Here is a 23921-nt window from a genome sequence, read left to right as displayed (position 1 = left end):
GACCACCCGATCGCCGGATGCGAAATCCCTACACTGCCCCCTCCCCCTCCCATTTCCCCTTTCCACCATAGAAAAGGTGCGCGTGGGGAAAAAAAAAAAGAAAAAAAAAAATATATATATATGTTAAAAAAAACAGTGCACTGGGGTATGCATGGCTCCACACAGCATTATTCTACACACATCCCACCCCCACCAAATAAAATAATGGAATAAATAAACGGAGGGAAAGCACGCAATGCCCCGGCGGAGGCTGGGATGGAGGCGGTCATGGCCGCGCTGGCGCCGCTTCCCGCAGCCCGGGGCAGATGCAGAGCTGCCCCGCCGGCTCGGAGATGCGCGCACGCCCACGCAGCCGGACGGGCAGCCACAGCGCCCGCATCCGCGGCGAGCAGGAGACGCCGGGCGGGGCAGAGCCAGCATCCCACGCCGGGCAGGCACCCCGCGGGCCCGCTGCCTCCCCGACACCGGTGCCACAGCGGGGGCACGGCCAGACCCCCCTCCCGCTCCCGGCCGCGACCACTCCGCACCTCGTGCGGGTCCGCGCCGCCTCCTCAGCAGGCACGGCGGCTCCGACGGGGACGGCAGTGCGGCGCAGAGCGAAAAGCCCAGCAGGCGGCTGCTCCTCCCGCGGCCACCATCTTCCACCTCCTCCTCCTCCGGCCGCCGCCAGCACCGCCCGGGCCGGCCCCGCCCGCCGCACCGCCCTCACGCGTCAGCGCGCCCGCCCGCTCCCTCCCTCCCTCCCTCCCTCCCGCTGCCTCCAGGCGGGAGCAGGGCCCGACGGGCGTGGGTGGCACCACCCCGCTGCCCCGGCGGGGTCGGGGTAGGCTCTGCTCCTCAGCTCCCGGGGAGTCCCGGCGCGGGGGGGCGCGGCCGTGCGGGCGGCGCAGCCCTGGCCCCTCGCCGGTCACGCGCCCGGCGCTCTGCAGATCGGCTGCTGGTGCCTGGGCAGCTCGGAGCGAGGGACGCCCTGCCGGGCACTGACCTGTCTGCCTTACCTCCCCTGAGGACGGGCCCCGCAGCCTCGGTGGCCCAGGAGGGAGGAGGCTCCCACCGCCGAGGAGGTGTGAGTGTGGGTGTGCCGAGGCACTGCGTCCCCATCGCAGCTGCCAGCGGGCCCTGGCGTCCTCCACACCTGGGGGGAAGCTGCGAAGACCGAGGTGCAGCACACCTAACCAAATTGTGCACTCAGCCTGCCGGGAGGCTAACTGCCATGCTAGAAAGGGCTTGGCAGTGCCTCTTTGCCAAAATATTTACTCCTGTGCTCACATACACAAACACAGCATTGGACCTTGGCTTCATCTATACCCCGGCTGGCTCATATTTTCTCCAAGCTGCTGTGCCCTGTACTTAACTGCCTCTGTGGTTCCACACATGCAAACAAAATCCTAAATTCCTCAAGATGGTATCTTGTATTTTTTGGTATTTAAACAAAATAAACTATCAGAAGAAATACACCTTTTCTTTTTCACAGCCAGATTGATACCTAATCTTTTTTGTTTGTTTGTTTTTAAAGAGGCCAGAGGACTTTAAAAAGCCTAACAACTGATGAAAAATTGTAGTACTGGCAACCTAAATTGGTACATTTTAACAGTATTGTTAATTTATCTCTTCAGGGAACAACTTCAACATCTGTGAGGTGTTTAGGCAAACCCCACTGCAAAGTATCATAAGTACTCTACATATAAAGGCTTCTAATTAATTACTATGATAACTTGGTGTTAGTTTGGATTTAAATTCTCTTTTTCCCCTTCTAGTGGATAGAGACCTTTTGGTTCTTGGAAACAACGCCTGTTCCCCTGTTATATTATTGTTCAGTCACTCTGTATTGCACAGCTGCATTTTTAAATGCCTAATGCGAAAATGTTACAGTATTCTCCAAATGAAGACTTCGAAAATGAGAGTATAAAAAAAAATGTTGAAAAGAACGAAGAAGTGAAGGAAACACAAGCAATGTATTCTTTAGACAACTGCTACCAAAGTCCCTTCCTCCATTTTTAATACGTTGCAACACTTCATTTCTTTCCCTCCCATGCTAATAGTTTCTATTAATCACTGTTTTTCTATCCTTTTCTGGAGGAACCTAATATTTGTAGCAGAAATAAATAAGCCTGGAGGCCATGTCTGTTCCCTTCTTTGTTGCTATGTCCTGCATATATGGCCCTGGAATAGCCCTGGGTTACCCCGACTTAAGGTGTATAGAATATAAATGATGGATTTCCAAAACTATCGATTCTCGGAGAGTTACATTAGGTAAAACACTTCACTTGCAATCAAGTTTCTTCCCCTTGTTCTTCCTCTCAAAATAATGAAGCAGTTGGTCCTGAATGTGGTCTAAATTCGTCCTTCTCTAAGAGGGAAGTTTGCCCAGGTGACCTCTAGGGGTCCCCCCGACCCACGTTTTGCTGTTACGTTTCCATCGTTTGAAAAGATTAACAACAGCAGTCACTGCTAAATTTTACCCTAGAAAAGTTTCGTGTCCTAAATGCATTTTTCTCCCAGAGCTCCACTTACCGCATGTATTTCACAGCTCGTGATGATAGGTCTTCTAAAACGTAAGTTGTTTGTGAACCTGAAGAGACAGACGCTGCTAGAATGCAATGGTATTAGTATTGCTAATGCTACATTAGCATTGACCTTCAGGCTCTTACTTGTTTTCATTATCATCATTAGTTAGTCAAATTTCAATACAGAAAATTAAAACCGACTTAAAAAACAATAGGAAAAGTACCAAGACTAATCTGTAACATTTATAAAATCAAGTAGCGCTACGGATGAATCAATACTGTCTGCTGGATATTAAAGTACAACATTCTGAGGTGACAGTTTTGTAAGTAGCTGTGGTAATCAGTGACAAATACATATTAGCCAGCTTCTGGCATATTCAGACAATCTTGCTAGGTAAAGAGTGCTATCTACACTGCGCCAATTTTTTCATTGTTGGGGGGAAGAGGGAGGAGAGAGGGGGGTGTTGCTATCTATATACCCATTAGCCTAGATAAAAGCTTTGGCCCCGGCAGTTCAGACACAATTTTCCTACATTAGTCTACTAATCTAGTTAGTTTCCATGTATTTTCAGGAACTGGGCATTGCAATGATCTTAGGTGTGTGTGACTTGTTATTTTCAGGCTTGGGCAAAAATCAAAACAGCTCTCACAGGCTAAAAAGACCAGTGCAAGCTTGACATTTTTAAGGTCAGATAGCTCAAGACCCAGAAAGGATGGAAATTAATGCTTTGTAGTGTCTGAAAGCTTAGGATTACAGCTTTCATATCTCAAAAAAAAAACATTACTCACTGACTCTAATGACACTGGTGTGTGCCTGTTGCTAGAAAAGAGTAGGCTGTTTCAGAGGTGATTGCTGGTACTGAAATAGGAGGGGTTCAGAAATCAAAGTGTTTTCAAATTCTAATAATCAACTAAAGGAAGGCAGGTTTATGAATAGTATCTTCCAGACTCAACCATCTTATCTTCTTTACTAGCTTCTTGGTCTGAAATAGCTAAGTCAATAGCATGGAATCAGACTTATGGTTTTCAAGCATAAAAATCCAACTTTGTCAACTATTTTGACTTCCCATATAAAATTTCAGATGTCTCACCATCCCTTTGTGGTGGCCAGAAACTGATGCCTTGGGGAGGCTGACCCGATACACAGACTGGACAGAGCTGGAGAATAAAATAGTTATTTATTAAAAGGCCTTTAAGGGTACACCTTGGGCAGGACAAGAGCCTGACCAGGGCTACACCCAAGATGGACTTAGAATGGTCACAAAATGGATGACCTGTCATGAGGTCTTACACTTTTATAAGTTTTGGTTCATTTGCATATTGGGGTTTAATTGTCCAGTTACAGCTTTGAGTTGTGAAGTATCATCCTCCTTGTTTTCCATCTTCAGTCCACTGTTGTTTATGCTTTTGGGCCTGAAAGTTCTACTCATTGTCCTTGGTCTTCAGCAGGAAAAGGATTTGTTTTGTCTACCTACCTTGTGAAGAGAGCTTACTAACACTTAAAATTATGCTCAGAACTACATCCCTAGGAAGCACAGAATCTGAAAAACATGAAAGCTAAAACTTAAGGCATCACCTTCATCCAATCTGTCTGTAACTGCTTAGCAGCATAAGAGAGTTTCCTTCATAAAGCGATTTTCCTTGTCAGAAAATCATACATTAACAGAACTCCAAGCATTCCTGCAACCTCCACGTGCATGAGAATGCTCTTCCTTATCACTTTGATAGGTGTAGTCTTTAGGGTAGCATTGGAAGAAATCAAACAATTTATTCTGTAAACACTACTTCTGAATTATCTTTGATTATTTTTAATGGCACATGAGTAATAGAGCCTCTAATTAATTGGGATTCAACACCACTTTAAGTCTTCTAGTGCTGTTTCAAACATTAGTCATTGTTGCCAAAAAGTTGGGATGCTTGCTTTACAGAATGTGGAAGAACCCCAAGTTAATTCTACAGTTAATGAAGTAACTATATTTTTTTCTGATAAGGACTGTTAATCACTTCAGCAACAAGCCAAATGGTGTTCTCACAGGTGGGCTGGTTCCTGGAGTCAGGTACTTCTGAACACAGTGCCATAGAAATCAGTTATGTGATCAGGCCAGCTTGTTGGCAAAACCAAGTCAGAAGGAGGCTCAGGATCAGTTTTTTAACCCATAGGACATGGTTTAGGAATGGTATTCCACAATTTAGTGTTGGCACTGAAACACTACAAACCATGTACCACTCATTCACTTCCCCAGCCCCTCTCTTCCCTGCATCCCTGCAGAAGGCTAGAGAGGAGAACTAGAAGTAAAAAAAGGCAAGGATCACGGGTTGAGATAAGAACAATTTACTGGAAGCAGCAAATGAGGTAATAAATGAACAGTAACAGCAACAATATTAAGAACAGTGTGTACAAGAGAGGTGAAGGATTCACATGTGCTCACCATGCAGAAACAATATTACCCTTTACCACACACTTCCCACTTCCTCCTGCCCCTGTGCACAGCATCAGGTAGTATGAAAAAACCTATAGGTCCTGGTCATGCCCTTCTGAACTACTGCAAAAACTAACCCTGTCCTGGCTGGAACCAGGACACAGGGCCTTCTGCCTGTAATTTCATATTTTAAATCAATGATTTGGCACTACTGTCCTTCTGACTTTGGAACTGAGGCACTTCCACTATTAACCCCAAGAGGTCCAAGAGAGAGGAGAAGGAGATACACCCAGCGAAGGATCCTCAGAAGCATAAACTCCCTTCTGCTGACAAAGGGAATCCAGCATTGCTTGCATATGGGGACTTTCAGAAAGTGCTGCAAGCCTTGTTAATTTCAAGGTGGTATTTGTGGCAGGTATCAGGTGCAATCTTTCACCATTTGCTTTCTGAGGCACCTAAATGTCAGAGTGTTAGCTATATTATGTAAAAAATATATCCATTATATCAGACCTGCTGTTTGAACACTTTGCAACTTATACCTTAAGCCTCACCCCACTGCCTGGCAGTATGGAAGTGCTCCTTTCAAAACCATTTGAAAGAGAAGTGCCAGTGAAACTGACTTTTTAAAAAAATTCATCTTCAAGTGGACAGTAATTATATGTGATCCCCTTTCATGTGTGAGTCTCATAATACTGTGATACCTTGCTGATGAGCATGCTGTAGGAATACAAGTCTGAGGTATTTGGTGTCTTGATCAAAGCTCAGTGAATACAAAAAAAAACCATAACAAAGAACTCAACCCAGCTTAACTTACTCCAAATCAATGAGAAAATCATTCAGCTAGCAGCCTTTATTCAGACCAAGGGAGCAAATGTAAGAATAAAAAAAAGTCCAGCATTTTTACTCAAATACAAAGTAAGTGAAATAAACAAGGTTTAGCAGAGCTAACCCAAGAGTCGCTGTCACAGCACTCAGGGATATTTGTGTGGTTTGAATGATGAGTAAAATTGGATAATAAAGCCTTGTGGAAAACTGAAATAACCTTCATGTTCTCTGAAAAAACAACAGGAACAGACTAAATTGAAACAATTGTCTGTCTAGTCTTGCATATACACTTCTATTTACTTTCATTCAAATAATAGAAGCTATTAATATATCTTAAGTCCAGTTTTTAAGGTGATGGTAAAGCATAGCAATAAATGGACTTCTGTATGTTTAGTGTGACTGAAGGCTGAAAATGGAGCCTCCTCCTTGTCAAATTCACCCAGGAGGTTGGCTTGTTTAGACCAAGTTCAGATATATTTGTTATGTTCACTATAGAAAGACCCTTTTACACCTTTTAGTTTTACTTTGCTTCATGTCTGTATGTGTTAAAAGATGTAAGCTTTTCATTTTAGAGTGGATAATGACAAAGCCCAGACTGATCTTTCTCCTATCTTCTCTTTGACTCCACTTGGTAATCACTAACTGCCATGGAAACCACTAAGTGCAAGTTCAGTTATGTCACTTTTCCCAGTCAGAGGTGTGACACAGATTAATACTTCTGTTTAAACAAGCAACTTTATATGGTGAAAAAAACAAGACCTTTTAAAATTCACAGGTTCCACAGCTAAAAATCTTTGTTATCCTCATCTTTAGAACTATAAAACAACGGCAAAGGGTACTTCAGCATTAAAAAAAAAAAAAAGATACTAGAGGGTATGTCAGAGTTCAGAATATATTCAAGATTAAAAAAAAAAAACAACAAACAAACAAACAAACAAAAAAAAAAACAAAACAAAACAAAAAAAAAAAAAAACAAAAAAAAACACAAAAAACAACAAAAAAACACAGAACCAAAGCAAACCCAAAACACCAAAAAACCTGTGTCATATTAAATAGAAAACTTCTCACTTCCCTTGTGAACACTCCACCTCAGAATCTGAAAAACTGAAAAACGCTTGCCCTCTGTATTGGTTTTGCACGGCCTGGTTTTTGGTAGCAGGGGGGCACAAAGATGGCTCCCACGAAAAGCTGCTGGAAGCTTCCACCATGTCCAGAAAAGTCAATCCTGGATGGCTTTGAAGACAGACATGCTGCTGGCCAAAACTGGGCCAGTGAAAGAGGCTCATAACACCTCTGTGATGACATATTTAGGAAGAAAATCAAAACAAAGTGCACACAGTATTGCTTCTAGTCAGAGAAGAGGAGGAGGTGAGAACATGTGAGGGAAAACAACATGGAGACATCAAGGTCAGTGGAGAAGGAAGAGCAGGAGGTGCCCCAGGCCCTGGAGCCGAGATCCCTCTGCAGGCCGTGGTGATGACCATGGTGACGCAGCTGTGCCCCTGCAGCCCATGGGGATCCACAGGAATGCAGAAATCCACCCACAGCCCATGGGGATCCACGGGGGATGCAGAGATCCACCCACAGCCTATGGGGATCCACAGGAGATGCAGAGATCCACCCACAGCCCATGCGGATCCATGGGGGATGCAGAGATCCACCCACAGTCTCTCTGCTACCCAGCTGTAGCAGGGGAGGGTGAGCAAGCAACTCTCATGGATGCCTGCTGTTGGGCCAGTGTCAAATCACGACACCCCCCAAAGGCTTTCATCTTCCCCTGGGAACTGCTTTCCTAGCATGTCAACATGTCTGCATATCAGACATAGCTCATGCAGATAATAGCAAGGCTGAAACAAAAAACTATAAGAACTACTTCTGTTGTGCTTTTTTCCACACCGTGCCCGACAAACTAATTAATCTGCTCTCTACTGGTAATTCTTGACGTACCATTTCCACTTCTTTTTTTACCTCTTTACCAGACACTGCAGAAAAGGAGTTCTCTAAGTGCTTCAAATGTTTGGTTACAAAGGAAGTGGTGAATCCATGGTTTGACTTCAGAGGTGTAGAAGCCCAAACAGACTACAGAGTTAACGGACAGATACACCACACTTCTGGAAACACAAACACCACCTCCTGGTATCCAGCAAAGGAGTTCTAAAGTGGTAGCCCTAAAGAGGTGTTAGTAGCTCTGGAAGATGTAGACTTACTGGAACTAGAAAACAGTGGAAGACTTGAAGCCCTGTGTCAGAGAACAAATAATTGTTACCAAGTGCAAGCAGAAGAGAATGACCATGCAGAAGTATTTTTAACTTCTTTCCCTATAGAACAAGAAAACAAGATGACAAGACAGTCCTAAATTTGAGAAATATTGGACCTATGGCTGCAGCATTCACTCAGTCTATGAAAGAGATCTAAACATCTAAGTCAGCTTTGCAAAAAATTTAATAACTGTTCATAAATTAAATCATAGAACTATACATGAAATAGAATACTATTTGAAGAGTTTAACTGCAGATTGACACTGTGGATCCAGCTGTTAATGTATTCATACATGCATAATTAGAAAGTTTAAAAAAATAATGAACATCCTCAAGCGTCTTTTCATCCAGTTCAGATCAGGGGTCAGATTAGGGAGGGTTCTTCTTCAGGTAGTCTCATAAAATTTATACAGCAGAATTTATGTTCTAAAGGCAGTCAAACTGGAATCAAAGTACCATGTATAGTAGTACTTCTATATTACATCTATCTTTAATTTGAATCAAAGAAGATATACTTTCTTAACACAAGAGGACAATTACCTGCTTTTAGTATCTATGAAATGCTTTCCCTTCTATTGTAACAGCATAGAAATTGTACGGAACCTGGAAAGACTGGCACAAGTTATTCTGGTTGATCCCAGATTTTAAAAAAGGCAAGCACATCACAGAACATCATGCTAAAATTTTAAAAAATTAGAGAAACATAAACAGCAATCAGCTGTCCATGTTCTGCAACTCTAGACAATATAGCCAGCTGTCTATTGCCAGAAAAATATCTTAGGAAGAACTAACTTCTGTTCATCTCTGTCCTTTTAGAAATGAAGCTTGAACAAAGACCTAAGAAAACTTTTGAAAAAGGCCTAAATGTCAGTGTTTAAAAGAACCAAAAGTAAGTCTGCTACCATCACCTAATTCATAAGAAAAGATGAAGCTACTGTCAAAGAAAGCATATCAACAAAGAGATTAGCAGTAATTACAAGGGGTGTCTGTTGAACAGTGAATGAAAATGGAGTTCAGTGTTGTCAGAAAACAAAGGTTTTTTAGGAGATGAAAAGTTTATTTAGAAACTGCCAACATTTAACAAAAACAGTATTACACTATTTTCCATTTTCTACAGAAATACAGTAACTTACACCAGTGCTTAGTCCATTTTGTCACTAATACATAAAAAACAAGTCTGCTGATAAATAAGTGAAAAAATCTGTTTACCAACCACCACCACTAAAATTGTACCTGTAAATTTTGGACAATATCTGCATAGAACAGTTAGAATTGTAAGGGTGCTCTTTTTATTTTGTAAGTCATTTTGTACTACTAGGATATGCAAAAATTTAATTAACATGCAATACAAAATATTTGAGATAAACAGGGTATAACTCAGTGTGCACAACTGGAAAACAGTGCTAAGATGCCCTTCTATGTTTCTAACTAGACATCAGGAAAATCCTTGTTTTATATGGTGGAATTTCAAATTCCCTTCACAGCAAAACCAGATTTATAACTATGAAAATGTATACTCGGCCAGACCCCAGGGAAGAGGGACTAAAGGCGTCGTGGAAGTTATCGATTACTAGATAACAACAAGTAATTGAAGAACATCACAAATCAACATTATGTAGATGCATTTTACAAAACAGATTAGCTGTTAGGTAGTGATAAGCATTTGTGGAGATGGAAGAGTGACAAATGTGCAATTTATTGGTGACCATAAATGCAGCATGCCTGGAGAACAGCAACACTCAGGCTGTCCATTGTTTATTAAGACATTCCTGTTCAATGTTGCATCAGTTATCACACAGCACTTAAAACCTCACCAGTCATCCCTAAATGTCTTGCACAAACCTCAAGCACTGGAATCTATTTGCTATTGATATGCAGTACTTCCAAAATTGAAGTGTTATCCTGGCTTGCACGCAGGTATATTGTATGAAAGTTTTTGCCACTAGAAAAGATGAAAAATCATGGAGGCAGGGGAGAGAATGGGGAGTTTTGAGCTGGGGCAGGAGGTGGGGGAAAGAGGGAGAGAGAAGGAGAGGAGAAGATAGAGAGAAAAAAATCAAACCAAACCAAAACAAAGCAAAAAACCCCAAAAAAACCAGAGGAGAAAAGGAAACTTTCTTAGCTACTGACAGTAGCCTGTAGTACACTTAGTTTTCTTCTAGCTGCCCTTTTAAACCTCTAACATTCCATAACATTAATGGCTGCTTTTCCACAGTGCTAATGACTACAGACTACACTAACTGGTTATTTTTGGAGTTTTTTTGGGTTTGGTTTTTTTTGTTTGTTTTGGTTTGGTTTGGGTTTTTTGGGTTTTTTTTTTTTTTTTGTTTTGTTTTTTAATTGAAGCCATAAATACAACCATTTGTGAAGGACAAACAAATCCCTTACAATTCATCACACTAAATATGTCATGGCTATCAGGTAGAGGCTGATACTCTTTCCACAGCATGGCCTGATCTGAAGTAAATGAAGTTGGTGGGAATTTTGAAACTCATTTCAACTGATGTAAAAATAAAGCATTCATATCACAAACAAATAACCAGATCCTGCAAATTACTTCTATACAAGGACCTGGGTGGGTTTATTACTTGATCCTTTCTGAACTAATGGACACCCAAATTAAGTAAGCCAAGCTTGCTCACATTGACTATGGGCTTCCTTACATATTCTTTCTATCTGGTAGCTAGAAAGAGAAAATGAAAAGTTAGAAAACAAGAAGTATTTGAGATAAGCTTTTTTAGGATTTGCATTTAGGATGATGAGCAATACTTTCAGTAATGCCCAGTGATTTCAGGTGCTCAATTTAGAACACTTGGAATGAATCACATTGTCTAAGAGGAAACAAGAAAGGGGCTAGCATTTTCCAGTAAAACTGCTTCCTTTAAGAATAACTCTCAAATCAAGTAATTCAAAATCAGAAGACACTCAAAATGCAGAGTAATTCTGAAAATCTTTTATGTTATTTTTACAAAAAGAACGTAAAAAACCAAACTACTAAAAAAACTACTTGCTGTTTGTATTTAAATACCAATTTAAGTCATTAGTTATACTTTTTTCAGTCTCCTGTGATGCTGAAGCACTCATCCAAAACATGTCTGTCCATTTCCTTTCTGGAGGACTTGTGGAAAGTATCCCCTGGGTATTGATTGAGCACCTCCAAGTTTTCTCAGCTTGCACAACCTTACAAACTCTTTCACAGTCTCAAGTACTCTCTACAAGCACTTGGAATAAACACCACCACTAATGATTTGGTTGGTATGTGCAGGCATTTGCCCAAGTATCAAGACAATCAGGCAGATTAATACAGAGAGGGGAAGCAATAGATCTCACTGCTTTCAGCAGACAACCTGGCACTGGCCCTGCTAGACTCACTCAGGACAGGTCATCCATGGAGGAGTCTGTTAGCAGATAGCCAAATGTGGGTGGTTTTTGCAGTGTTCACAGGACATACATACAGTTCCACCATCCATTCAGACATACATGCACACTTATTGTGGGAGAATAAATATAGATAATTTATTCACAGATAAATTCTCTACTGATTACAAAAAAAAAAAAAAAAAAAATCCCCATCTGACAGGAATTCATCCTTTGACAAATTAAGACCAGTAAAGAACAAACTTAATGCTTTACATTCAGTATACTGTAGAACAGTGGTCATTTAGCAGATTACTTTCCAGTGTCTTACTGTCCTGTCATAATTTTAGTCTTTCTGCTACAAAATTTATGATTTGTCTAATTTATCTTGGAAATCTGCATAAAATTTACAGTGGTCACAACTGTGCATCTGAGAATTTTTCATAGAAAAAAATATTGCTAAATATTATGTTTAAAACTAGTTATATATCCCCCTAATAAGAAAGCTATGAGAATTAAATATTTTTGCACATATCTTGATAAAATAAACATTTCCCTACATAGAATAGTACTTTGATGAACATGATGGTGTTACAAAATTAGTTTATTGGCTCACTTGAACACTGTAGTGCTGTCACTGCCTTGGATCTTAATGCTACTTAAAAACATTTAAGACATCTATTATTTTGATTATATGAAAATCATAAGATTATACAAAGTAAAATGTGTTCCCAAGCACACTTTTCAGGATGACTGCCCAGTTTTTAATGTAGCCATTTCAAAAAAGAAAAACTGGTACAAAAGGGAATGAACACAGTACATATATTTTGCTTTCTAAAAACAAATTCTGATACCTCATATCATTTATGTGATTTTTTTTTAACAACAGATTTTAAAAAACACATTATTTTATCTACTCATTACATGCAGCCATTCAGGATATCTTACCATATTAATGATGTACCAATTACATAACTTTATTCACAATGAACAGACAGGTGCACCTCATCCAAGAAAAGCTCTTTGTTTAACCATAATTATATTCCATTCAGAAAATGTCCCATGAAGAAAATATGCACCTCACTGTGGGTTCTCCCCACCTCTGTCTATAAAGTAGGATGTACAGCAGGTTCCAGATGGTGCAGATAAGTAAGTTTAACAAATCAGACTTAAGAGTTCTGTTTTGCAGAATAACTCTGTTGCATGTAAGAGTTTGACAGCTATAAAAAAAGATGTAGCATTCAGAATCCTAACAAATGGTGTTTAAATATTGAATCTAAGAGCTATGGTGCATCAACACAGATGCTGTAAAAAGCTTCCCCATCATTAAAACAAACTGTGAGATACTAACTACTCTACTGAATACTACTGGGAAACTCAAGAGAACAAATCCAACAACTGTCAGGAGCTTCCTGCAAGACTGCAACAGCAATTAATGATACAGAATAACAATATGGAGCAGATGAGGTGGTGAGGTCTATTGTACATTACTGGGTACAGTGTTGGTATTGGCATGTGGTAGATTATAAAACACTATGGTAGACCAAAAAGAAAAAAATTAAAAGCCAGTTATTACATGTTTAGCTTTTTTTTTCTTTTTAATTAATATTTATAAACTGTAAAAATGCATCCTAATTCACTACAATAGACTATGCCCTGAGAAGTAACATTACACACTAAGCAACAGCCACTAGGAAGTGTCAGGTCTGCAGGTCAAAAGCGTAACATATGGAATTCCCTGGAAGCATATTTCCTCAATTCTTCAGCAAGCGTTGCTTCTTCAGAGGAAAAGACTAATGAAAATTTATGTTAATTCTAGTTTTTCAACTTTAACTACAAGATTCTTTTTTCCTTTCTCCTTCAAACACTCCCTGAAAAACTTGATAAACATTGATAAAGCTCTTGGTTTTCACATCTGAAAAAGGATATAGGCCTAGCATGAGGTTCTGAAATAACTGAGCCTGATGAACTCCACTTAAGGACATCAGTCAAAGTACTTTTTGGGAGGTAGTCAGAGTTACTCAAACACAAAGTTAGGCCACCTCACCAGTGCTTCGCTACATTCTTCTTTGCTGGTTGGAAGAACAGAGAAGAGGCTGAGAAGAAATACCTCTGAGTGCACAAGGAAAATTATCATAGACAGGGACACTGAACTTCCTTTGAAAATAACTTGAATGTTAAATGCATTTGAGAATTGGTGAGTTACACCCTTTTCTTTGTATCTGACACTGATAAAACAGTAAGATCTAATTATACATATCTCTCATCACCCAGTGAGTGCAAAGATATATTTAGAAGTGACATCCACGTTTCAGAGTCAGTTCACTGCTTTTTCCAAAATTGCTCTATGAGATACAATTCAGCAGTTGTGGGTTTTTCTCCCCACAACTTACAATTGTAAGTGCAATGGTTCACCTTCTAGATTAAAACAAAAACAAAAACAAAAAACCAACACAAAAAAGCACTCTCCCCTTACAGAAGGCAAAACAAAACTAAGCAAAAAACAACTTGTCCAAAAATTTCATCATCAAATCCCTTAAAGACTCACAAATTATTCTCTGGTACTCACATTTTGCTCAGTGTATTACATGTTTTGGAAAAAGTATACTTTTTGAGCCTGGTTATGCAGACAAATCTTTCCAAAACCCTTTGTTTCTTTTCATCAATATTATACAGTACTGTTATAAAAATTCATTAACTATCTACTTAGGAATAAAAAAAAAAAAAAATCACTCCCATCCATAAAGTCTAGATACACATTCTAATTAAGCAGCACTAGAACATAACTGGAAATGCCAGAAATTATGATTATGAGAAAAAAATCTTAAGCTTTCTCACTATATTATCACTTTGCTTATTTGTCTTAAAGCAAATTACATACAAGGTAATTAATCAAATAGTATAAACTGACAAGTTCCTTTATCCCCTATTTAAATGACACATGGATTTTGTGTAGAAAGAATATGTAAGCAGTCAATAAAACACAAATATGAAAACATGAGTACATTAAGAATATTAATCAGAGCAGCTATAACAATGCATTTCAGTAACTTCATACAAGTTTGTTATTGTAGCTATCTTTAATGCTGCATTTCTCCAGTGACTGTAACACACAAGACAAACAAAACGCCAGTGAAATAACAGTTACTGTATTTAGCAGCTGAGAATTTACCACTTAATAACATGATTCCTTCTATTCCAAATTCTGTAGTTTCAAATTACATTTGTTCCTCAAAACCCTTTGTTTCTAGTACAAACAGATTTCTACAAAGACTAATCCAGTGAACAAAAAGAATCAATTCAAATGACACATACTACAGCAGAAGACAAAATTAGGAAAGATGCTGAACTTTACATGAAGATGTTTACAGATGTAAAAAAGTTTGATTTTATATTTGAAGAAACTTCAGAGAGTGAGAGCCTTGTATTCTGCAGCTTCTGCTGGACATTTTCTCTTCAGGAATGTCCACTGACTAAACCTCCAGTCTCTGATCTCTGAAACACAAACAGCTGAAATGCCTTATGTAAAGTAGCCATACTCAGTGTATTAACTACCAATGGCCTAAAGCCACTTTGTTTTTTTCAGGCAGTCCCCAAATGGGACTCTGCAGTAACACCAAGTGGTTAGACAGGTACGCAAAGGTCATAGTCCCAGAACTTCACATCAGTTCTGAGCCCAATACAGGATGTTAGAAGTACCTCTTCAATCATTTCATGCATAAGGCTTCAGGACATTGACAGTTTGAAACAATTTAAATATTATTTTCCTTTTTCATATAATTTATATTGTTACCACTAAAAAAGCTTGAATTTAACAACTGACTGTTTGCATTTCCTTCAAACAGAAAGATACTGACTTGTTTCAATTTCAAGTTTAGTTTTCAGGTCTGCAAACATTTCTAAATGTAACTATTCTCACTGGATTTTAAAAAATGAAGTCTGCAGGTGCAGACTTTAAAAACCCAAACTTATGAGTCATACTACAGCCATCAGTGTTTTGTAAAAGTAGTAAGAATATCAGCACCATCTCTAATCAGAGTTCTCAGAACATTTTCCAAGTACTAAAATTCAGTGCAACTCTATTCAGTTACATAGGACCAAATCTTGTCATTCTACATACAAGAATGCATCCCTTGTGCTGACATGAATAGGAACTACAAACGTATATGAGGGCACCTGCTTAAATGTTTATGATGACAAGTTCAAAAGCACAGAACTTCCACAGTACAACTCTAAGAATGCTAACAAAGGCTCCAGATTATAGTTTGGAGGAACTATATAATGAGTTTCAAGTCAGATTCTAGTATTAGTATTTTCTTCTGAAAGCCTCTGTCATTCCATTGCAAGAAGAGAGAATCTCTTCTCTTCCACAGTTCAAGAACTGTTTCTTAGCATGCTCCCACTCCCAAGATTGCTCCTATCACTAGTATTTTTCTCAGAAACACGTAATTTTTACTAAGGTAAACAGAACACACAACTACATTATTAAGTAATCTAGGACCAAGAACCTGATCTTTAATACATTGCCCCCTTGACTTCACACTTTTCAGATTCACACATGAGAATACATTAATGGTATTAATGGGATACAGTTAATCAAGCTGATCCAGGCTACTACACATACTTTAATGTATCATCCACATTCAGTAAACATCAGGTCCCCTGGGATGTGTAAAAGTTCTTGCTCAAGTTAAGTTCTTAAGTTCAGACTCCTGTTTATACTTGAACATAGCCATTCGTCAGTGATCACTGAGGCAACATCTTATGACAAAACTATCCTCTCAAGCCAATCTCACACGTCCTTCAGACAACAATTATGTTTTTCTGCAACTAAAACCATCAACCAAACCACCACAGCATCCCATAGCACCTCAAAGCTAACAACCATGTAATACATCCATACCTATGGAGAGGCAAGTGTTGATGCCCTCTGAGACAAAGCTTTGACATCGAGATGCTCAAGCCTAGATCAGTCCTATCTATGTACTGTAAACAGAACAGTGTACATTTAGAAATGTCATTGTTAGTTACTTTGTGCCTGAAATAAATCATGAACATACTTTCAAAGGCTGGAGGTGGTCTGTTTTCATTTTGAAATGCAAGAGTAAACTTCATTCATCGAACTACTTAGAAGTGCAGGAACTTCACATTTCGAGTGCTTTTTTGATTCAAAGTGACAGTTTTTGAGCAGGCTACCTGTGTTTTTTCCTCCCTCATTGTTTGTCTCTCTGCCCAACAGAAATAGCATCTTGAAACTTACAGTCAAGAGGCATTTGGGGCAGGAGATAAATGAAGCAATTATGGCAAGGACACTAACTTGAAAATCTAATCCCCCAGAGAATAGTCTTTTAAAAAAGAGGCAATGTTGCCATTGTATAGACTTCTACAGTTGTAGAATGTTTCCCCTAGGTCTGTGGACCAGCACAATTCTACTAGTGTAAAAAATCCCTTTTATAGACAAGTTCTAAGGAAATGACAAAATATACCATTCATATTTGATTTCAAATTCCCTTAAAATTTACAGTTATGTAAACAGAGATGTATGGTTGGAGTAGAGCTCTTCCTTAAGAGTAAAAAGGAAAAAATACCCAAAAACCCAAAGACTCAAGCTCTTAAAAAGAACAAAATGGAAGAGTTAGCTTCCTCCTAGCTGTCACTTTTTTTAACCATATAGTCTCAATGATCAGTTGGAAGAGCTACTTTTTTACTCCATCCAATACTGGACTTGTAGGGACTTAGTTAAGTACAAGTTACCAATGTGTGATCTAGCAGGGTATGGACAATTTGTAGTGTAAATAAGACATTCAGAAATGTGTATCAAATGGGATTAATTCTGGATTGTTGAGTTAAAATAAACAAACACCAAGTAAGAAATGAAGGTATAGTAGTCTGTTTTAAGAAAACTATTGCCGAATACAGCCACATACAGCTCTGACTGTGGGTGAACATGTGTTTGAACTATTTTCTGCCACATTTTCCTGTATCTGCTTATCAACATTTCAACCTTATAGACCTTCCGATCAAGCTAACATGACAATTAATAAGCAAACAAAACCCAGTTAAAACAGTAAAAGGCATGACAGCTCCAAAACGGTTACTGAAGCCTTCATAACAAAATACTGTATTCTGGTGTTCTACCAAAGACTGCTGTACAAAAATACTAGCACTCACCAAGATATAGTTTGGATCTAATAAGGTGTTAGCATGATGCTATACAGGAACAAACTGGGAATAGGTTTAGCTGATACTGAGAGATTCTCCCATTCTTTTTTCAGACACTCTGTTTCACAAGCATTTCAAACTTTTTTTTCCTTTACCTCCATTTTTTTTTTTAAGTCAAATGATTCTGAGTCCACCTTAATGGTGGAAGTTAAAAAAAAAAAAAAAAAAGAAAATGTCATGGTAGGAAACTGATAAGAGGGATTTTTTAGATTAAGTAACAAACTGCACTTGTTAAATAAAAACATATGCCAGCTCTTTTAATAAAGTGACAGACGTCTACACTTGAAATTTAGCTTTAGGATTGACCATCAAAAGAGAGAGAAACACAGAGTTAGCTAACACTTGCAATCAAGACATGCATTTGTGTCTGGAAAGAGAATATTGCACTAGGAGAAGAACCCTGAAAGCTTTAAACGCTTCCATCACTGACCTAAAAAAGTAACTAACCATTTTCTATAAGCAGTAGCAAACCTGGCTTGGTCCACATCCCTGCAAGTTGACAATACTTTATCAACAAACCGGTATTCCATTTCTGGACCAAGAGAGTCCTGCACAGGAGCACGCTTCAGGCGTTTTGTTTCTTGGGTATAACCTTGTTTGCTGTTGGACTCATTCAAACCATCAATATCCATAGCTTGTGCCACGTGACTTGTTGCAGGACTGTGGTGAGAATTACTCAGACTTTCATCACTGCTGTCCACAGATGATACCACTGCACTCACAAGAGGAAGTTTGTTGCTTAAGTGCTGTTGAAGGTAGAATACACACCTTCTTCAAAGGAAAAGAAGAAGAAAAAAAAAGAAAGTCATGCACTGAAAATAACCTGCTGTTGCTGCTGAACTGTTTAAATTAATTTGCCATCCCACCAGATTTCCCTCACAGACACAAAATCTGCTATCTCTGCACATGCTGTACTAGAAAGGGCTCCATGTCACTTTGCCAAGTCTACTGTTACCTAGTCAGGAACCTGCATCCAGCTAGTAAAGCAAACATTTTCTGCAGCCAGTCTTCTGTCTACATTTTGTTCATTTTTTGTTGTTTGAATATTTAAAGTGGGAGAAGGCTCATTAACAGCATCTTGTGTCTCTTGCACAAATTATAGGGACAAACGAAGTTTACACCACAAGATATTTAAGTGAAATCAAATTTCCCACACAATAGTTATGATTATGCTCTTGAACATTTTCCAAAGGCTTAATACATAGTAGCTTAAAAATCTTTTATTGAGTGGTACTTCCTAAAATCAGAACAATTTGTTTGGAAATATCATGTGAAGAATCATCCACAAATCAGAAGGAAACTCTTTTGACCAAGTCCTCTTACCTATGACACCACAAGGTTTCATGCCCTGGGTAATTATCAATCAGTTCAGTGCAGAGTTCCATCTCTTCGTCTAAACAGCGGGGGAGATCCACACTTTGCTCCTCTGCACAAGCAGCTTCTGTCCCTGCACTCTCTTCCTCCTTCTGAATGCTAGGGTTTTGTTCATTTACCGTTTGATTTTGTACCAGTATGTTATTGTCAGTCACTGTTCTGCGTATCAAGGAATTGAGTAAGAACTGGCGGTAATGAAATCCACTATGGTCCGAGACATGCATGGATACCCAATATTTAGTGGATGAAAGTTCATCAAGGAGAACCTGAAACAAAAAGCAGGGACAGTGATCAACCAGTATAAAGGACAAACTTACTGTTTCTGTATTAAGGTAATCTCTTCTTTGGGTGATTTCAGCCGCTGTGGCAATGATTCAAGAATACACAGAAAAATGAATAATCACTGAGCCTTTTCTACTGTGTGCTGAAAAGCATCTTGGCATCCCTGTAAAAAAGACATTAATATTTCTTCCAAACTCTGAAAAGGCAGGTTTTTCAGAAACCTGCCCACAAGCTGAGTGGGAAAAAAACCGAAACCACTTCTGATATGAAATAAGCAGTGTAACCATCTCAAAATGGTTAGTAATAAATACGGTTTAGAGGGGGCACAAACTACACTGCTATTAGCTTTACAAATTTTACTTTTTTCCCAGTGGATTGTGGGTGTCAGAAGGAGGGTGAGTGTCTTAAAAGGAAAAAAACCTCAAACTTAATTTATACTGTCATTTTCCGTGAGAGAATGTCAACCATAACATTATGTTTAAAGTCCTAGAGCCTGTGAAATATTTGTCCATAATCAGGTTGCTTGATTTTACTACTGAAGAACGCCCAGAAGGTCTTTCACAACAATTATGGTAAATACTTAAATTGCCAACTGTAGCTCTGTTTTTAACACTGCTGGCTCCTGTAAATTGTCTCTTAATTCTGAGCACTTTTAAACCTTCAAAATTAATTTCTGGAGAGAAATGCAAGTTTGGCTCACAGACAAACCTTTTACTTTGCTTTGCTTTCTCTGTTAGAGCCAGTGGTTTGTTTTTTTTCACAGGCCTTAACCTCTTTCCTCAGAGTGCTTCTCCTCTGGAGCCTAAACTATCCAAAGAGATCAAAACTACCTTTTACATTTACTTCTACAGACTTTTGGAAGTAATCTTAACAATCTTACGGTATACTCTTGCTTTTAACCTCTTCTTCGAAGCTACCTACATCACTTAAGTGGACCAACTGATGCAAAACAACTTTCATAGCTAGAAGTCTTTCTTTTAGATACTGCAGCACAAAAGCCACAGAAAACCATGGAAACACACAAGGCTAGCAATACAGCTTTTTGGTGCAAATACAATGCAGTGTCTTCTACCCCAGATAGTCAACATGTTTTTCTAAATCTTGCCGACAGATACCAGCATCCCTTCCTTTTAGAGATCAGAAAACTGAAGTGCAGTATTAAGTAACAGTCCACACACAGGGCTCTTAAAGATGGCAAAATTCCATGTTCAGATCTGCACTTTAAACCATAAAGATCAGTTTTTCCTTTCTTCATAGAATTGAGCTTAGTATTTCAACCTTTTGAACTTCAAAATTTAGAAGTCTATTAAGAACAACATAAGGCTCAGAAAAATCAGATCAGCCTTTATTCAGCTGTGATTGATACTACACACATTTATGCTCAACTGAGACCTTGGAAGCTTCAAATTCATTTAGCTGAAATATTTATAAGCTACAAATTTACAGGGGAACATCTTAATTATGCATTTTAATTCCTTGTACAAAGGGAACAAAATTATTCCCAGCATCACTCCTTACTTGAACCAGAATACCTCTTTTGAAAAAGCGATACAGAAGATTGCCATGAACATTTCTTGAGATCTATAAAAATAGAGCCTCCTATGTAGGAACCTCAGAGTACCAGTGGAAGATGCTTCTAACAACTAGAAGTAAAAGCCAGCTAATATCTGAATTCTGAGAGGTTCTTTCCTAAAAAGCCAGCTTTTTCCATTTCCATCTGTATCAGTACAAGCCCTTGTACAAACCCTTTGCCACTGTTCTGTGAAGAATGAGGAAACTATATGAAAATTCCTCACTCTTGACAGCCTCTTTTCTACCTATGGTGGTGAGCTGACGACCACGGAACTGACAGCCTCCCCCTGAATGAGACGTGCTCAGTGACCTTTGTTTCAACCTCTGGGTCTGCACTCCCTCTTACACCCTCCCTGACCATGCGCTCACTTGTTTTAAAGGGCTTTTCCAACCTCTGTAAACTGCAGACCAAAACCTCCTCCCTGGTCTGGGACACTAGGGAAATGAAAAGGAACTTGGGAAACAAACATTTAAGGATAACCAGATAAATACAGCAATGTCCACTCGCAGAAACTAGTACCTTTGAAGACCCAGTCATCTACGAAAAAGCCAAGGCCTTACTGAAGATGGCTACAAGAAAAACTACTTTGTGCCTAGCGAACATGTTGTCTTCTGGGCATCACACAAGAGAAGTGCTGCCTCATGACAATTATCCCACAACTTGTTTGGTTGCTTGTTTTATTGTAGGGTCTGATCATTCAATCTCCATCCTTTAATTACAAAATTGAGCATTCCAATCTAAACAAAACAAAAGTTTGTCAATCCTTTCTGAACTACATCCTATTGTTCTATCTGCATGATTTCACTGAAGCAACAGGGGTGTATGAATATTAAGACTATACCCCTACCACTCTCTGACCCCAGTTCCCTAACTAATTACGCACCCACATTTTAGTGGGTATCTGGAGCCTATGACCTAACCCCACTAACCAACTGTACAGTCATGTGAGAAAGCTGAAGTCAGGCTTTCCAAGGCAAGTATTCCAATACCAGTAATATTAGATTCATTTCCAACAATCTATTCTTGACAAATCCTTGATTTATGTAATGAACACTATTTAAACACTACATAAACTTGCTAATGCCACTAAAATCCTGCAGCTAGAACAAACTGAAATTTGTTTGAAAGAAGGTAATGTTTTTGATTGTCTACTGTAAGAAAGAAGAAACATCTACATCCTGTGAGAAAATCTTCCTACTGGGCCAAAACTTTCTTCTCTAGCATTTTAAATCTTTTTCGCAGAGCCTGAGCTGCGATTCAGTCTGCAGTAGCATTTAGATTATCAAACCAAAGGAAAAAGAATAGCCAAAATCCTATTACACAGCATACCTCTTGAAATCCTCCAAAGCAGGCCAACAGTTTTGTTAATGACAAAACTGTTTTGAGAAGTTATATTTAAATGATAATACAACATACAATTTATGTTTCTGGGCCTCTCCTGTCTTGTACACTTCAAACTACAGGCAAAGTTTGTATTACTGCAGAAATACAGCTCTAAATAATACAGATACTCCTTAATTTCAGGCAACCTTGCAAGACCTAAATGGCTGTACAATTGGTGACTGTTTTATCTGCCCATTTTTTAGCATGGTTCCAGTCTTTTCATCATAATTTTCAGATACCGAAACAGAAATTGCTGCAGGTGGAACATGAGACACCAAGCAAGTAAACAACATCTACAGAATGGTAGGGACAGGGTCAGAAAAGCCAAGGCCAAGGTGGAACAGGACTTGGCAAGAGGCACAAAGAATAACAAGAAGGGATTGTGTAAGTACACAAGTTGCAAAAAAAGACCAAGGAGTGTATGTTCCCTGATAAGCAAGAACTGGTGACAACTGATACTGAGAAGAATGACGTACTTAGTTTTGTCTCACTCTTTCACTGGCAGTCATGCCTCCCTCCCACTTCTCTCTAGTCCCTGATCCTCTAGATTCTTGTAGGGGGGGAGCAAAGTCCCTCCCACTATAAGCAAAGAGCAGGTTCAGAACCACTTGAGGAAGCTGAACAGCCACAAGTCTATGGCATCTGAAGATCCACATTACAGAGTTCTGAGACAACTGGTTGATGTTGCCAAGAGACTGTCCATATCTGAAGTCATGGCGGTTAGGGGAAGTCCCCAGTGACTGGAAAAAGGGAAACACTGCTCTCATTTTTAAAAAGGGGATAAAGGAAGACCTGAGGAACTGTAGACTTGTAAGCCCCACCTCTGTGGCTGGCAAGATCATGATGCAGATCCTTCCAGAAGATATGCTAAGACACATACGAGACAAGGCGGCAACGTGAGGCAGCCAGCAATCATGCCTGACCAATCTGGTAGCCTTCTACGACAGAGTGATAGCTGTGGTCAACAAGAAAAGTCCAACTGATGTCATCAATCTAGATGTGTAAGACATTTAATATGGGCGCCACATGACATCCTTATCTCCAAATTTGAGACAGATGGATTTGATGGAAGGTCTGTTTAGCGGGTAAGGAACTGGCTGGACGGATGCAGCCAGAGGAGTGAGTGGTCAATGGCTCTACGTCCGGGTAGAGACTGGTGATGATTCCCTCAGGGCTGTGTCTTGGGACTGCTGCTCTTCAGTATCTTCATCAATAACACACACAATGGGACTAAGTGCACCCTCAGCACATTCGCAGATGACACGGAGCAGAGCAGTGCAATTCACACAACTGAAGGACAGGATGCTAGACAGGGAGATCTGGAGAAACTTGAGAAATGTGCCCATGAGCTCAACAAATCAAAGTGCAAGGTGCTGCACTTGGGCTGGAGTAATGTGAGCACAAACTGGAAACAAATGAGAACAGTCCTGTGCAAAAGGACTTGGGAGTTCTCACAGATGAAAAGTTGGACAAGAGCCAGCAACGCCCACTTGCAGCCCAGAAAACCAACTGCATCCTGGACTGCATCAAAATCAGTGTGGCAAGCAGGCTGAGCAAGGGTGACAAAGATGCTCCAAGGACTGGTGCACCTCTCCTACTATGACAGGCTGAGAAAGCTGGTGTTGCTCAGCCTGCAAAAGAAAAGGCTCTGTGGTGACCTCACTGTGGCCTCTCAGTACCTTAAGAGGACTTACAAAAAGGAGGGAGAGGGATTTTTTAT

General features: G+C 39.6%; 2 protein-coding genes across 3 annotated transcripts in view; both read right to left on the bottom strand.

Annotated features, from left to right (window-relative positions):
* The window catches only part of APBA1 (amyloid beta precursor protein binding family A member 1), a 100075-nt gene extending 99395 nt beyond the window's left edge, over positions 1-680 (bottom strand). For both annotated transcript variants that reach the window (XM_066181335.1, XM_066181336.1), the window contains exon 1: positions 528-680. The gene's annotated coding sequence lies outside the window, so the exon portion shown is untranslated. The remainder of the gene's footprint in view (positions 1-527) is intronic.
* A 9571-nt stretch (positions 681-10251) lies between these two features.
* The window catches only part of PTAR1 (protein prenyltransferase alpha subunit repeat containing 1), a 36458-nt gene continuing 22788 nt past the window's right edge, over positions 10252-23921 (bottom strand). Inside the window, exons 6-7 of the mRNA XM_066181334.1 lie at positions 18913-19229; positions 10252-18360 (exon numbers count right to left, since the gene is read on the bottom strand). Of these exons, the coding sequence (XP_066037431.1) occupies positions 18012-18360; positions 18913-19229 (666 nt within the window). The 3' untranslated portion in view covers positions 10252-18011. The remainder of the gene's footprint in view (positions 18361-18912; positions 19230-23921) is intronic.

The sequence above is a fragment of the Chamaea fasciata genome, unplaced genomic scaffold, assembly GCF_029207755.1.
Source record: "Chamaea fasciata isolate MVZ Bird 193981 ecotype frontalis unplaced genomic scaffold, bChaFas1.0.hap1 SCAF_4, whole genome shotgun sequence".
In the NCBI taxonomy this organism is placed as follows: Eukaryota; Metazoa; Chordata; class Aves; order Passeriformes; family Sylviidae; genus Chamaea; species Chamaea fasciata.
Note: the sequence above shows the minus strand (reverse complement) of the source record. Positions and strands in the feature narration are given on the sequence as shown.